The 15,474-nt window shown below is 41.2% G+C and overlaps 2 protein-coding genes across 4 annotated transcripts in view; both read left to right on the top strand.

Moving 5' to 3' along the window:
- Positions 1–34: 34 nt before the first annotated feature.
- Positions 35–3,952, top strand: coa7 (cytochrome c oxidase assembly factor 7). The gene is made up of 3 exons (XM_008277465.1): positions 35–419; positions 2,136–2,276; positions 3,237–3,952. Exons 1-3 carry the CDS (start codon positions 314–316, stop codon positions 3,680–3,682), a joined length of 693 nt encoding a protein of 230 aa, XP_008275687.1. The 5' UTR covers positions 35–313; the 3' UTR covers positions 3,683–3,952.
- Positions 3,953–6,576: 2,624 nt separating this feature from the next.
- The window catches only part of ralgps2 (Ral GEF with PH domain and SH3 binding motif 2), a 76,193-nt gene continuing 67,295 nt past the window's right edge, over positions 6,577–15,474 (top strand). For 2 of the 3 annotated variants that reach the window (XM_008277463.1, XM_008277461.1), the window contains exon 1: positions 6,577–6,696. The gene's annotated coding sequence lies outside the window, so the exon portion shown is untranslated. Of the gene's footprint in view, positions 6,697–7,765; positions 7,791–15,474 lie in introns of all 3 variants that reach the window. The other variant, XM_008277462.1, reaches the window with a different exon arrangement.

Here is a 15,474-nt window from a genome sequence, read left to right as displayed (position 1 = left end):
CAGCACTGGAAGTACATTAGCGAAGGGGGCCGGACTACGGAAGCCGGCAGAGGAGGGTTACGACACAGGAAGAGCTCGTCCGGAGACAAGCGTGACCATTTTATTGTTTTTAAAAAAAGGGAAACTATTATATGAGTGACCGCAGTGGGCTTTTATGACAACTTCACAGCTGACAGCAACTACCTGCATTGAGTTTCGTGTTAAGGAGAAGCTTCCGTAACGTCGCTCCGTCACCAAGGTCAAGCAGCAGTGGATGTGTGCAGCTCAGCCTTCAGCACATGTGCTTGTTGTACAACCTGAACAAGGCTGAGACATGGCTGGACTTGTAAACTTTGAGGACGAGAATGAAGTGAAGCAGTTTTTGGATAATTTAGGAGTGGAGTACAGCTTCCAGTGCTACAAAGAGAAGGATCCTGAAGGTAAGAATCAGAGCTGAGTGGTGCTCCACTGAGACAACTGACCAGGGCTAAGCATACTAATCGGTTTTAATCGAAACAGGGCACAGTTTTGCAAATGGTTGCAATTTAAGATGCCATGCACAAATGTTATCATTTTATTTAACCTGATTGCAAATTGTGCATGACTTAGATGCTGCTCCAGAGCTACGGGTGACCCACCTGTGTCAATGTCAGAGATTTTTGCTTTCATTTTGGAGTTTTTCTTATAAGTATTGTTTCTATATTTATTTAACTCAGCACAGTCACGGCTTTTGTGACAGTTGTTCTACCTCCTATGTCATCGAAAAGAAAAAAAAAAGATAAATAAGACACAAGGAGGTAGAACTTTACTGATCCCGAAGGAAATTGTTGTGCTAAATAATGTGTAGGGGAAAAATGGCAAAACATGAAAGCAGATGTCTAATAGAAAAGCAATAATGAATCATGCCTGTGTTTTTATTGCTTTTCTGTTAGGCTAAAGTAAGAGCAAAATAATAATTAAAAAAAAATAAGTAAAAAGTGTTATTGACAATAATCTTGAAGTAGGTAATGGTACACATGATGATAAAATACTGCACTTGAAAATGAAACGGTACACATGATGATGTATCATTGAAACCATGGATATCTTTACATTCCCTGCATAAGAGCATGGAGCAGTTACTATTGTGATGAAAATAGTTATAAAAATCTGATAAAAAAGTAAGAAGTCATTCTGGTAAATATTCAGAAGTAGTAAAGTAATTTTACACATGAAATAAAGTATTACACACAATAGTACATATTTGAAGAATATATATGTCATATATCTACAGCGCCCTCCATAATTATTGCCACCCCTGGTGAAGATGTGTTAAAATAAATTCAATCTTTATTGCAGAAGCACACTCTCACACTGAAAATTGTAGAAAATTGTTACCTTCAACTCAACTCAAATGAATTGTTGGTAAAAGAGGGTTGTACAAAGTAGTAACATCAAGGGTGCTAATCATTGTGGCACACGTGATTTGATGTAAAAGAATTATTTTTTAATGTGGGATTTTTTTCACACTGAGTAAATGCACTTTAATTAAAAGTTGAATTTTCTTCTTTTTTTTCATTGTGGTCCTATAATATTTGGGAAAAAAAATGAATTTACTAGAAGCTAAAGAACACATCTTAACCAGGGGTGCCAATAATTATGGAGGGCGCTGTATCTTTAACTTCCCTGCATTAGAACATGGTGCAGTTAATATTGCAATGGTCTCTCTTTGACTTTTAATCATATGTTTAAAATCTACTTCACAACAAACAGTGAACTGCAGCCGATCACAGTATTTGTTGGCGAGGATGTGTTTAAAAAGGCTGATTAAATGGACATGTTTGCCTGATTTGTAGTCTGTAGACAATGATCATTTGCATTGGGAGATATAAGCCGTACGTGTGCAAAAACATGTAAATGTCAAAGCAATGGATTCATCTTATTTTATGAGCCACAGTTGGATTATTTATAAGAATTAGACATGAGCCTAAAAAGTTTGAATCCAATATTAAACTTAAGACTTAGACTGCAATATTTGTTTGAAAAACCACAGTTAGATGTTTTCTTCAAACCATTCTACCCCAACACTAACCACAGCTACAGATGGAAATGCACTGTTTTATATATATATTAGCTATAGTTGCTTCATCGCATGCTCTTCTGATGTTTTTTCTTAGGGTGCCAAAGGCTCGCCGACTACTTGGAAGGCGTCAAGAAACACTATGAATCTACAGCACAAGTGCTCAAACACAACTGTGAGACATATGGACACGGAGAGAGCTGCTACAAACTGGGAGCTTATCATGTCACAGGAAAAGGTAGCTCAGTACTCTCCTTATTAGCCTCTCTGGTGTGGAATGTTATGACATTCTGAAGTCTTGTATTTCAGTGTAATTTTGAAGTACTTGTGCTTTATTAAAGAGAACTAATTGACAGGTTAATTGGTTATTTAAAATGATTAAATAATCAATTATCAGGTCACCATACCAGTTTAACTGTGAGAACTTACTTTGTTGTGACCACATCAGTGATTCAATTGTTCAGATTATTACTTTTGATACATACAGTCGTCCTTCAATGTATTCATACCCTCCCATTAAAGAAGGAAAAAAACAGCTGTCACTGAAATAAGTTGAAATTGGCAAAAGTAATAATCAATGAAAATTTAATGAAAATCATGACATTACTTTTGAATTGTGGTTCAGCAGAAATATTTACATTAAAAAAAACACAAAAAAAAAACAAGCATGATGGGACTCGTAAACTAATATTTTGTTGAACAACCCTTTGAGGCAATCAAGTGTTTTCCTTAACTCTCAATCAGACTTCTACACCTGTTGACAGGTATTTTGGTTTTGGCCCACTGCTCATCAGCAAAGTGCTCTAATTTGTCTGGGAGAGTTTTTTTTTTTCCCCTAAATTATTGTTCTCACCCACAATTCAAAAGCAATGTCTTATTTCACTAAATTATAATTTAACAAATTTTTGAGTTATTATTACTTTTTTCAGTTTATAGTTATTTGAGTGACTATTGTGAATTTTGCCTTTTCGTTAATGGAAGGGTATGAATACATTTGAGGACGACTGTAAGTACATTTACTGTTCTTTTAGTAACATAGGAATTTGAATGAAGGATTTCTAATGGAGTCTCTTAATTGTATGCTTTCTTTTTATTCAAGTGAAGGATTTGAGCAACTTTTTTACATTACTTCCCTGCAGAAGATGCATAAAGATCTCTGCACAAAGTTCTCAGTCAGTCTCCTGACTCTGTCCACCAGGTGGAGTCGCTGAGTGTCTGAAAACGGCCTACTCCTGCTTTATGCGCTCCTGCAACGCTGGAGGAAAGAAGTCTGTAGACGCCTGCCATAATGTTGGCCTGTTAGCGCACGATGGACGAGCTCTAGACGGACAACCCGACCTGACGGCGGCTCGGCAGTACTATGAGAAGGCCTGTGCCGGAGGCTTCGCTCCCTCCTGCTTTAACCTCAGCGCTATGTTCATTGAGGGCAATGCCAAAGGTCTGGCACCAGATATGACTCTCGCCCTGAAGTACGCTGACAGGGCCTGTGAGCTGGGACACGTGTGGGGCTGCGCCAATGCAAGCCGGATGTACAAACTCGGGGACGGGACAGAGAAGAACGAGAAGAAGGCAGAGGAGCTGAAGAATCGAGCGAGAGAGCTGCACGGTATGGTGAAGGAAAAGCAGCTCAAGTTTGGGGAATGATCATGGAACACTTGATTAAATTATCATTGTTTTGGTGTATCTACACATGTGGTGCTGAGTCAGATTGTTTGCTGAAAAGAAAAAAAGCCCTCATGGGGTTCAAAGGTTGGAAATGATGTGTTAGTTTTTAAAAAAAGATTGTAAAAATCTTTTCTTGATGTACAGTGTGTAGATGGTCACATTCAGGGAGCTGTGTTAATTTTTATCAGTACGTTTAAGCCATATGTATACAAAAAATGTAAAAAAAATAAAAAATACATCTTGATCTCATCTCATGTGCTCCAGCTGGATATCTATCATGCATCTATGATTTGTGATATTTTTACAACCATTACCAACTTGAATACAACTCTTGAAACACCGTGTAGCGCTGAACAGATGTAGAATTTCAGATTCTTTTCTTTGATTTTATTAAACAGCAGTAGGATTAATGCAGTCTCCAAACTGAGAGAGGAGCTGTGTGCGCTTTACACACAGCAGTGACTCAAATGATTAAAACTTCAGACATGTTATGATCTTATGCAGCCTTTTTGACTGAAATCCACATGCAAACAACTGGGCTGCTGCTTAAAGCCACAGTTTTACGGTTAAGTTATTAGGATTAAAATGGTCGTGAATCCAGCACCATTGGCGCTGTTAATATATTTTTGTATTTAGTTTTTTCATGCATGTAATTTGTATGATTACAGAGAGTTTTTAGTTGTCCTGCTTGAATGCGGTAATATTTGCAGAAGTGGCATTACTGCAAACATGAACTGAACTAATTACTTAAGTAACTTTGAAAAAAGGCAACAGAGTGTCTAATAATAAAAACACAATTTATTATACTCGCCTTTGTTACTGCAGATAATTAGTCACTGCGAAGTGAATGTCTGTTTTTATAAACAGCAGGAATGTCAGTGCTTTATAAAACCTAAATTAAACCTAAGTGGTTATGATAATAATGATATATATTGTGCTGCTGTAGCATATTTAGGTCCAGACCTTTATATCAGATTCTGAATCCGTTTTTTTTGCCAAGTAGGTTTTTACATATGCGGAATTTGATGCAGTGATTTGCTGTATCACAGTAAAAGTTGACAAGTCGGGATTTTTTAAAAGAAGGATAAAAAGATTTTAAAAGGAAGCAAGTGCTGCAACAGAAATAGGGAGCCAGTGTTACAAGTCAAACAAAACAGCAAGTGTAGCAAATCCATCCATCATCTATACACCGCTTAATCCTCACTCGGGTCACGGGGGGCTGGAGTCTATCCCAGCTGACTTAGGGCGAAGGCAGGGGACACCTGGACAGGTCACCAGTCTATCACAGGGCCACACTTAGAGACAGACAACCAAGCACACTCACATTCACACCTACGGACAATTTAGAATCACCAATTAACCTCAACATATTTTTGGACTGTGTGGGAGGAAGCCGGAGAACCCAGAGAGAACTCACGCTGCACGGGGAGAACATGCAAACTCCACGCAGAAAGATCCCGGTGCCCCCACCAGGACGTGAACCGCCGTCCTTCTTCCTGCAGCAAATCCAGGGATTTGTAAGTAATAACAAAAAATAAAAAAAGTATTTATGATGTGCAGACCTGCCTTCACCTGAAGTCAGCTGGGAGGCTCGAGCCTGTAGAGGATAAAGTGGTGTACAGATGATGGATGGAGGAATATGTAAATGTGTATTTAGATGGTTGCATTGCTGTTTGGTATTTGGCAGTGCTTCACGGAGAAAAAGAACCATTATTACTCTGAATCCACAGAATGTGCAAAGTTTTCACATTCTACTGGAGGAATAATCTCTATTTCTTCTGTCTGCAGCGTGGCCTGTGAACCCTGATCTCCTCACATATACAAAATAATTCAACCCCGGTCAATAACTATCATGCAGGATATTTGTATGAGGTAGTCACAGTCAGAAATTATAATATACTTTGACTTCAGCCTTGTAGAAATTGATGAATCTTGCAAAACATTAGGAATAAACTCTAAAGCTCTTGAGTGCTGGACTTTAAACAGAATCAGCTTTATTTTCAAGGTTTTCACATACAAGAATTTTTAAAAAGTCAATTGAATATTATTAAAGAAGGATGACATTTTTCTTAAAAAAGCAAGTGTTTCTCAGTCAGTAGACAGGTGTAGGTGTTACAAGACAAATCAACAGCTCGTGTCAAATCTAAAGATGGATGGATGGATAGATAGTAGTCGACACATATCACACACATTACAGATATGAAAAAGATCATGTGTAAATAGAATATAATGTATACAGAACAAAAATAAAGCACAGAGCAAGGATCTTGAGCCCTGGAGGAGCCAGGAATATTGGAAATGTATGGTTCAAATGACACTAGTAGAATAAATAATGTAAATTCAGTGCACAGAAAAGTGGATGCAGTTGTTTATAGTTTTGAGTAATAAAAAGGGGATAGAAATATTTGCAGTGTGCAGGAATGTGCAATTTTTTCACCTGTTAATGTGCAGTTTTACATCATCCGTCCTGATGACTGATGTTATAACAGTAGTTTCGTCCTAGATCCACATATTCTGGGAGGTTTTATTGTTGGAGCAGGTGCAGGCGCAACAACAGTTTAACCACAAGAGGGAGTAAGAATCAAACGCATGAACTTTGCGCCCTTTTTTAAAAAACCAAACAGGTCGCTTCATCCCGGAGTCTGGCTCCGACGATAAACGGAGGCGATGCGCATCCCGTCTGTCAATACGTTCAGCGACGCCGCGTTAGCAACCTGTAGCTAACGGTGGCAGCCACAAAGGCTCTTTGTGCACTTGTGAGCTGAACTAAACCGGTCTGTGGAGGATGATGGGCAGACTGGCCCGTCTGCACCCTGGAAGCTCCGCCCGTTAGCCGTGCGTCTCCTCCTCAGCCCTCATTCAAAACAGAGCACAGCTGTTGCGAGGCGCATCGTCGTGTCCGGAGCGTTAGCCTCAAAACTGTTAGCTGCCCGCCGCCTGCTGATGTCCCCGCTGGAATATCAGACGAACAAGGAGGAAAACCGCGCACTTCGGTGAGTTACGGAGCATTACGAGTCAAACTTTGCCACTGTTGGCGGTATAATTAAGAAAATCCTTCCCCCAGCCGTCGAGTTAGCAAGCTAACGTAAACGTTAAGCCCCACGAACGGGTTTGGGTGTGTTTGTTTTTAAATGCAGGATGCTCCTTTATCAAAGTAAATCGGCATCCATCAAGAGGAGGGGAGACGTGAGAGAGACGGTGAGCTGGAGACGGAGACTGGCCCTGGGTTTTGTAGTTCTCACTCTGTGTGTCGCTGATGGCAGTGGGGGTATATTTTAACCGTTATTTATTTGCCCCTCCGCCCACGTGAAGACAGGCTACGGTCGCCCCACCGCACATCGACAAGCTGCACCGAGGAGTTTGATGTCATGCTAATAATAAATCATGCGCTCCCTCTCCGAAGCTAGTGAGTCCGGCTAGTTAGCGAGAACATGCTAATACGGAGAGTTTAGCAAATCGTGGTGCTCACTTTGTTGACTTTGGTCGCTACACAGTTAGCTTCTTTTCCAGGAGGGTTGAGGGGTTCAGCGGGTTGTGCTTGCTAGCCCCGCACAGCTCATTTAGCAGCCACTGCAGGCTCCGGGCTGCTCCGGAGAGCTCATTGGCGGTGAACCCCCTGCACAGTTACCCTCGGGGGACCGCTCTGGGTGTGGCGTGGGTTCACCCACGAACAATACGGCGTGCAGCTTCAGTCTATCTTGTCTCAGTCAACGCATATCTTAGCAGCAGAATAGGCGCGTTAGTGGGGGGTGTTTTGAGTTTGGGGGAAACGGGGTTATCGACCTCGATGACCTGCAATTAATAATTGAAATGAGGGAAACTTTTAAAACTTGATATAGATAAGAGTCCTGTCAAATTCAGCTGCTTTCTCAAAAATAAGGCAATCACATCTCAGAAAATAGCAAGCTTTTGTGCATGTTCCTGAGAACTGTCTCTTCATTAATCTAAGCTGATTATGCATCAACAACACGACTTTAATTGAGTATTAGGCTTCAATTAAGGATGTCTCTTTTGTAGCTGCATGTCAGGCCTTCTTTCAGGTTTACTTTTCTGATTCTTTAGACTGCTGCTTACAGCCAAGGTGAAGGTATGTTGGCCTTTTTATTAAATTAAAATGAATTTGGCATGGTGGTTCTCTCATTTGGAAGATCAGGAAGATTTTACACACATTTAAGTGGGATTAAGGCAGAATCTGCTGGCTTTTCGCTTTAAAACCGCATTATTTGTCTTAAACAAAGCCCTCCTCTGCTCAAACCTCCCATCCAACACGCTCTTTGTCGCCGCTGTCCTCCGTGACGTTGCTCTCACCCCATTTTTAAGGACTCCAAGGAATGTTCCATATCGATATTTAGTGTGGCTGTGTGGAGCTGCTGTTCTCAACACTTCACATATGACCCAGAGGTCACCGGTTCAGGCTCATGACTAGCATGCCTTTACAGTGCCGTGGTGTCGTGTTATGCAGAGAAGACTGAAACAATCTTGTTTTCGCTTCGGCCGTTGTTTTTAACATTCTAATCCATGCAGAATGTATTTATCCATTACATGGTAATGGCAATGGTGATCATACCAACTCTTGGAGCATTTGCGTGGGTGGATAATGCTACAGTTTAAAGTTTAGCCCAAAATGGGACATGAAAACTAATTCTTTCCAAATGCCGGAGCTCCCCAGTCCTCCGTAGAAAGAAGGAATCTGTTTGGAATTCCTTTTGGTTTTTCACTTTATCTGCTGCAGTCTAAACTGAGAATTTTTCGAGCTCACCAGTGAAAGTTTAGCCTTCATGACAGTGGTCAGTTGGTGTAAAGGGTGCATCTGAAACATTCAGCCAAGTAGTCTTAAGTATCAGGGCTTAGGTTGTAATCCAATAAAATACAGTTGATTCAGTATTCTATCGTGCGTGGAGCTTTGCTTTGGTTTTAAGCGACACAACTCCCATCTGCATGACTATTTACAAATGCTGTATTTAATTATCATTGTGTATTTTTGGGTTAATCCTGTTCTCCGTCTCTCTTCCCGACTGTAAACAAAAACGTCATGTCGCATATCTGTCGCTTGCCAACAGAAACAGTGTGAGCGCCTGGAGGTTTCGCTGAAGCTCGCTTGGTTAGTGTGCTGTTTTTATTTTCAATTACATCAGTTTGTACATTCCCCATAATCGTCTATGTCTTTGCAAGGATGTAAGCCAACAGTTGAAACATTAAGTCTTGCCACAGTTAAAGGGAGGAAACTCATTTAACGGATTTGCCTTCACAGACATTACTCATGAATGCAATTTACAGCTGCAATTCCAGTTTCGATCCCTGATTGATTACACCTATGTGGACTCCCTGTATTGTAATTTGAGCACCAGTTACTTTTGAGAAACTGTCCCCTGGTAACTCTATCTGCTACTTCCACCTTCTGGACCGGGCTAATCCCGGAGATGCCTCGTGTACGTGGGCCCATCTGTTCACCACCGTGGTGTAACTGCTCCGTCCAAGGCCTGCAAATGTGATTAGTTAGAGATTACATCTGTGTGTGTGAAATGAAACTCCCTTCTCAGAATCAGAGCCGTGTGTTTACAAGAGAAAGGGATAAAACACTGTTGGGCTTCTGCGTCATCAAGTGCAACCCCTGGTCTTTCTCAGATTAGGTTTCTCTGCTCCACATTACATCATGTTCACAGCGTAGTTTATGTAAAATGTTCCTAGATGCATCACGTGTGCGTCTGTAACAATGCATAGGGTGAAGCTCGGCCTCCTTTCTGAGCGAATAAGCAGGCCTCTCGCAGGCTCCTTCTGGGTGCTGTGCATATTCTAGGAGCGTTTTTTTATTTTTATTTTTTGGTCTGCATCAAGATTTTTCTGCGTGTGACCTCCAAGCAGTGCTATTGCTCTGTTGCCAGGGTAACTTTATGCATGCGTCTGGCACATCCATTCAGCACAGATGGAACTGCGAAGTCACATGTCGTCACACTCTTCCTCTGATGCCTCCCCAGCCTTGGCTCTGTCACTACAAGTACAAACACAAAGCTAGTTATGTGTGTTCATTGTCTGCTTTGCTTTTTTTTTTTTTTTTCAATGCCGACTCCACAAAGCCATCCAACATTTCTGTTACTACTGGGAGTGATATAAGAGGTCTCTGCACTTGACAAGTTGTTTTGGAACACGGATGATAATATTATTATAATTGTGCATTTGATTAAGACTTAAAAAGGTAAAGAGGTGTTTCTAATGTTGCTGGCAGTTGGTTGAAGTGGGTGTTGTAGATGTGAGCTTGGCTAGCAGCTGACTGTGTGCATGACTGTGTGCGAGAACAAGATAAGAGACAAGTATAATACACGCACTAGCTTTCACTTCAGAAATCTCAGAGGCAGGCACCATTTTTTTGCTATGTGGATTGAGCAACGGGCCTCTGTTTTTTTTTTATTTTTTATTGTTGTACCCAGAACAACATTTGAGGAAGTGGTGCAAAACTGTCTCTTCTTATTATTATGAGTGTGTTAGCCATGTGGTTCCTGCTGTGTTGTAATCACACCTCTTGTTTAGGAGAAGTCGCAGACGGTGCTGAAGCGGAAATTGTACACACAGGGTCACTCTTGACTGATGGCCGAACCTCTCACATACACCCCGCTAAACACACAGCACGACAGGCCGAACGGCGGCGGGAGGCCCAGCGCATCGAGGGCATTTTAGCCTGAATTAGACCCCTGTTGGGAGTGGCTCACACATGAAGGGCGACACGGCGAGCGGACTGCTGCACACCCCTGGCTCCTCTTTAGATCCTAGCTTATCCTTTTGAGTAAATTTGCTCTCAGTTTCTCTTTCACATTGCTTTCTTGTTGTGAGTGGGATCTGATGCTATTTTCGTCCTGCCTCGTCTTCCTGTGTTTCATTTTTCCCAGTTATCGGGCAGCGTCCTTTGCAGTACATGCCCAATGCGTTCACTGACAGGCTTCCTGCTTCCTTCTTCACTTTTTTTCATCTTCTTGGCTCTTTTTTAAATATGCCTGACCTACATTTGAGATCACTGATGTGGATGCGATGGCTGAATTGTACCTTTCGGTATGGCAGTTTTAGATGCTGTGTAAGGGGCGAAAGTTGGTTACTCAAACCATATAGAGGCTCCGTACTAAGCCCTACTTGTAGTTTATGGTTGTATAATGCGGGGCTGTAAACAATTAATCAATTTCATATTGAATGCAAATTTCAAATCACAGTTTATGATCTACTGTACGTTATACAGTGTGTGTGACGCAGAGTTTAAACTGTTGTGTCAGTGGTACAATGTACAGATTCATGCCATCCTTCTTGTGTGATAGTCATGTTTTTGATGGTATCTCATGCGCATCACATGTTTTAAATCCATTACGCAGGGAAAATTGAAATAGAGCTTCACTTTAATTGCAAATCAAATTACAACATCTGTCAGGACCCATGCAGTTGTATGTTCAGCCCCACTGCTGAGCCATGCCTGATCTATATAAATCAGATCACATCTATCCTGACCTTATCAGTCATAATTGCTCTTTTAACCACAACAGTAATTCACACGGCAGAGTAACTTCAGCTGCTGTTTGTTTGGGGGCCTTTTCAGCCTGTTGATGATGATCCTTAATGTCTTTACATGCAGCTTGAAATAAGATTAGATAAACTCCAAAGAACATGTGCTTCATGGTTATTTAAACATAACTGCGTTTCTGGAGGTAGGGGGTAGACTGTTTCTTATTCAGTTTCATGAAAGCCATTCTGGTATTTGATGAGCAAAGGTACTGCTTGTACTTCATTTGTAATGTGCTTGTTAAGCAGAGTTATGTTAGGTTTGAATTCAGTATTAGGCTGACTGATTTAAAAAGAAAAAAAGAGGAACCCCCCAGAGCTTCTTCAACTCAAATGACTGTGTGTAGGTGTGTCTTGTACTGTAATTGCTGCTGGTGTTGAAATATCAGTCTCATGTTTTTTTGCTGATGTGGCTTCATTCATCAGCAAAATGTTCTCTCGTTAAATTCCAATTAGCTTTCCTTACAAAGCTTACAAATGTAAGGTGCAAGCTGTTGAATCAATTAGAATCATCAGTCACACAGATTTCTACTGTTCGAGAGAAGCGTTTAGTACCTCTACATGTCTTCATCTGCACGTATGTACATTTATAAGTGTCTTTTAAAAAAAATCGATGTATTTTAAGGTCATGATTACCTCAGCTCACGCAGCTGACAAGGTATTAGCTGGGGTTGGTGTGTCAGGTTGTAGGTGTTTGAGGTCATGAGATCAGGGGTGAAACGTGAGTTCAGGGACACGGCTGTAGTAAAAGGAACCAGCCTTTAAGGCATGCAGAATGGCAGTTATGAGGCTCCTGTTCCACCTGACACTTTCATTCTGTTCTTCATGGGGCATTTTGCTCTGCATAGCCGGAATATTCTCACTAGAGGAAGTTTCATTGAGGAGCAAATGCGGAGTACACCAGGCAGCAATGATCTGCTTTAAGGGATTCAGGAGTTTTTCTGCATAGAGGATTTTCTTGGCATCCCCAAAGAGAGTTTCAACGTTTTACTTATTATTATGCTAATTAGGGCTTGATTTACTCAAGTGAATTAAAGTTTTTTGGTGAGAAAATGGTCAGAAATAACAGAAAAATGCATAAATGTCTGTCAAATAAGGGAACACAGACACATTGCCCCTAATGTGCGTGCACCGATCACACTTGCTGTTGTGTGCAATTATCCTCCAGAGGCTAATTCTGAGCCAGGAAAAATCTGGAATACGCCAAAATTGTAAGGAGATTTTATGATTTGCATATTAGGCTGAGGCCTAGTAATATTCACATTAATATTGTGTTGCATTTAAGTGTTAGGGTTGATCAAAATACTTTGGTCAGCTTTAGATCAGAAAGGTTTTTTCCTCAGTTATGATTGTTGTGGACAAAATATTAAAATTAGCTCATTGTTTCATGTGGAGTTGTTTACTGAAATGTACTAAATATGCGACTTGCAGATTGTATTTTCACTCCCAACCTCTGTCTTGTACAAGCAGATTGCGTACGCTCACGTTCAACCTTATACCCCACCAGCTGAGTTGAACATAAACAGACAGTCGCCTCACCCTTCCACTTCCCCTGCATATTGTCTTGATCCACCGGTTTATATCAGCGCTGGAGACAAGTCTTTGTGGTCTCGCAGCGCAGCCTCATCTATCTGTCTAAAGCCTGAGTGTTTTGGCCTGAGAGCAAAAACGGAGAACGGAGCCTTGGCTATGTCATGGAAACTTGTGAACTCGGTCCTGGTCCGAGCCAAAGACAATAGATCAGATTGAGGCAAACGCGATTCCAACTATCTGTTCTCTGTTGCGCTCTCCTCCTTTTGCTTTCTTCTGCTCCCAGCGCTTTTTCTTTTGTTCTCTTTCCTCCCCATCAGAGTGGCAGTCACGGGTTCACGTTGAGCTTTTTGACCTCAAGCACACTCTGAATATAAGGCCTGATGCTCCCCACCTGCTCTGCACCTCCTTTGATTAAATAATTGGGGCGATGATTCACATCCCAGGCAGATGTGTTCCTCTGTGTCATCTCAACGAATCCATTTAAACTTGTGTGACTGAGACAATCAGCTTCCTGTCGCCTTTGTCAGGTTTCCCACAGGTTACGTCCTGACTTGCAGACGGAGACATGCACACACACGCCTGCAATTACACACTTTAGATGGCCAACTGTCAACCTGCCTATTAAGCCATTTATACACACATATTATTTTCTTAATATTTAAGGTTTGGTTTGGGAGCAATATTTAGGAATATTTTGAATTTCTGTTTACATTTTGTATATGTAAATCCAATTTGTCTCACTCAGGGGTGTGTCTGGTTTTATTGAGTTAATCAGTGCATGTTTAAGACAAAAATGACAACAACAAAAAAAGCTGTTTGATGCTGCTTTGTACATGAAAAGACAGCCCAAGTGTTTCGATGGTTGCCTTTTTTCTTACAGTTAGAAACTGACAAAAAGTGGGAGGGTTGGGAACAGAAGAGGGAGGGTGACATTGCCGCTGGAAACAATGTCTTCCCTATTTTTAGTCAATAGATGAATGTTTAGTAGCACATGGATCCTGCCTGTACTTGTCCTCAGAGAGAACAGAGGCTCGAACCAGTAGTGTCTGTGTAACTCGGGCACTTCATATTGTAATTTGTGTGTGCATGCAGGCAGCGAAGCCTCTGGCCATGCCGCTCAGTGGGAGAGGAGGATCAGAAAAAGGGTGTGAGGGGCTCATTCAGGGAGAGCAGGGATGAGGGAGTGAAGGGGGGGGAGGGGATTGAAAAGATACAGCTGTTTTTCAAGTCTCAGCTGTTGCTCTTCTTCCATTCGATGCAGACTCGCCTTCCCTCCCTCTCTCCAACGCGCACACACACACACACACACACACACACCCAAACTGGAAGAAGCACACAGTGTAACATTGTTCTGTCCTCTTGCGAGAGAAAGATGAAAGAATCAATCTTTCATAGCTGCTATCAGATGGGAATAGTAAGTACCCTCCATATGAGTAAGCGAGACAGCCATGGCCAGATTAGGCAAAATCTGACTCTTGTTGCTTTTCCTGCGCGTCCCCGTTCTATCTCTGTCATCTTTTTCTGCCTTTCCTCATCCACTGTGCCTCTTGTTTTTCACTGTGTGTGTGCCGGTGTCATGTTTTATTCCCCCCTGTGATCTCTGACCCAGTGAACTCTCAGAGCAAACAGCTGTCTGTGTGTGCATTTCTAGTTCATATCCCTCTTTGACCACAGTGGTGTACTATGAAGCAAGTTTGACATAGCCAGACTCTCTTTGTTAGCCGGCTTAATAAAACCTAAAACCCCCAGTCAGAGATCATGGGTGTCATGATGGTGGTTGTCAACTGTCTTTGTTAACCAGATTGTTTTCTTCATTAGAGATTGACCGATATGGGTATTTCAAGGCCAATATTCATTATTGGTAATAAAGAAAAAAAAACTATATTTGAAACCGATAAACATAGATGTTATATTTTAACAGCATGTGATAGCAGACAGTCATAACTAAGCTTCTTCTTGAATATGGATTACTACAACTAAATATGTAAAATAGTAAGAGAATGATAACTTGAGAACTTCATGTGATGCTGTGATGCTCTCCTCTGTTTTTAAGATCAATCGATTGAGATTGTGAACAGTTACATGTGCTGTTCTTCTGTGTTTTCTTAATCTTTTACTCTTTTATAACTCTTTTATATCAAAAAGGTAATTGTTGTTTTCTAGACACTTTTTCGGGGTAATCTCTGGCTGCCTCCTAACTTAGCTGCTAACCGCTACCGTAGCCTTATTCATTTCCTGATTTGTGGCAGCGGCTCGTGTTTCTAGTTCAGTTTTTGTGAGTTCTGTTTCTGTCAGAACAGATTGCTAAAGTCAATCTTACTTTAGAAAGATGTTGTAGTACTCCAGATAGCTTTAGGTGCAGGCTTAGCATGACACCATCAGCAAAGTAGGTGTCAGCTGCTCTGACACCATCAAGTGAATAATTCTGGCATTTTTAAAGGAAATCTGCAGAACTGTGGAAGATTGCGGTGCTGTCACTCTCAATACAGCCACTCCTTTCTAACATGACGGCTTTACATTAGAGCTGTTAAACTTTTTGCGTTAAACAGTATTTTGAAGAATGGCTTTTAGGCTTGACACTGTTCCATAATGAAAACGACTTAAATCAAAGTCAATGTTATCGATTCAGTATTAGACAGATACCAATAGACTAATCCATTTTTCATCAATAAGCTGCAGGACCAGCAGTCTACCGTGGATGT

Source organism: Stegastes partitus, unplaced genomic scaffold (genome assembly GCF_000690725.1).
Source record: "Stegastes partitus isolate 25-593 unplaced genomic scaffold, Stegastes_partitus-1.0.2 Scaffold98, whole genome shotgun sequence".
NCBI lineage: Eukaryota > Metazoa > Chordata > Actinopteri > Pomacentridae > Stegastes > Stegastes partitus.
Note: the sequence above shows the minus strand (reverse complement) of the source record. Positions and strands in the feature narration are given on the sequence as shown.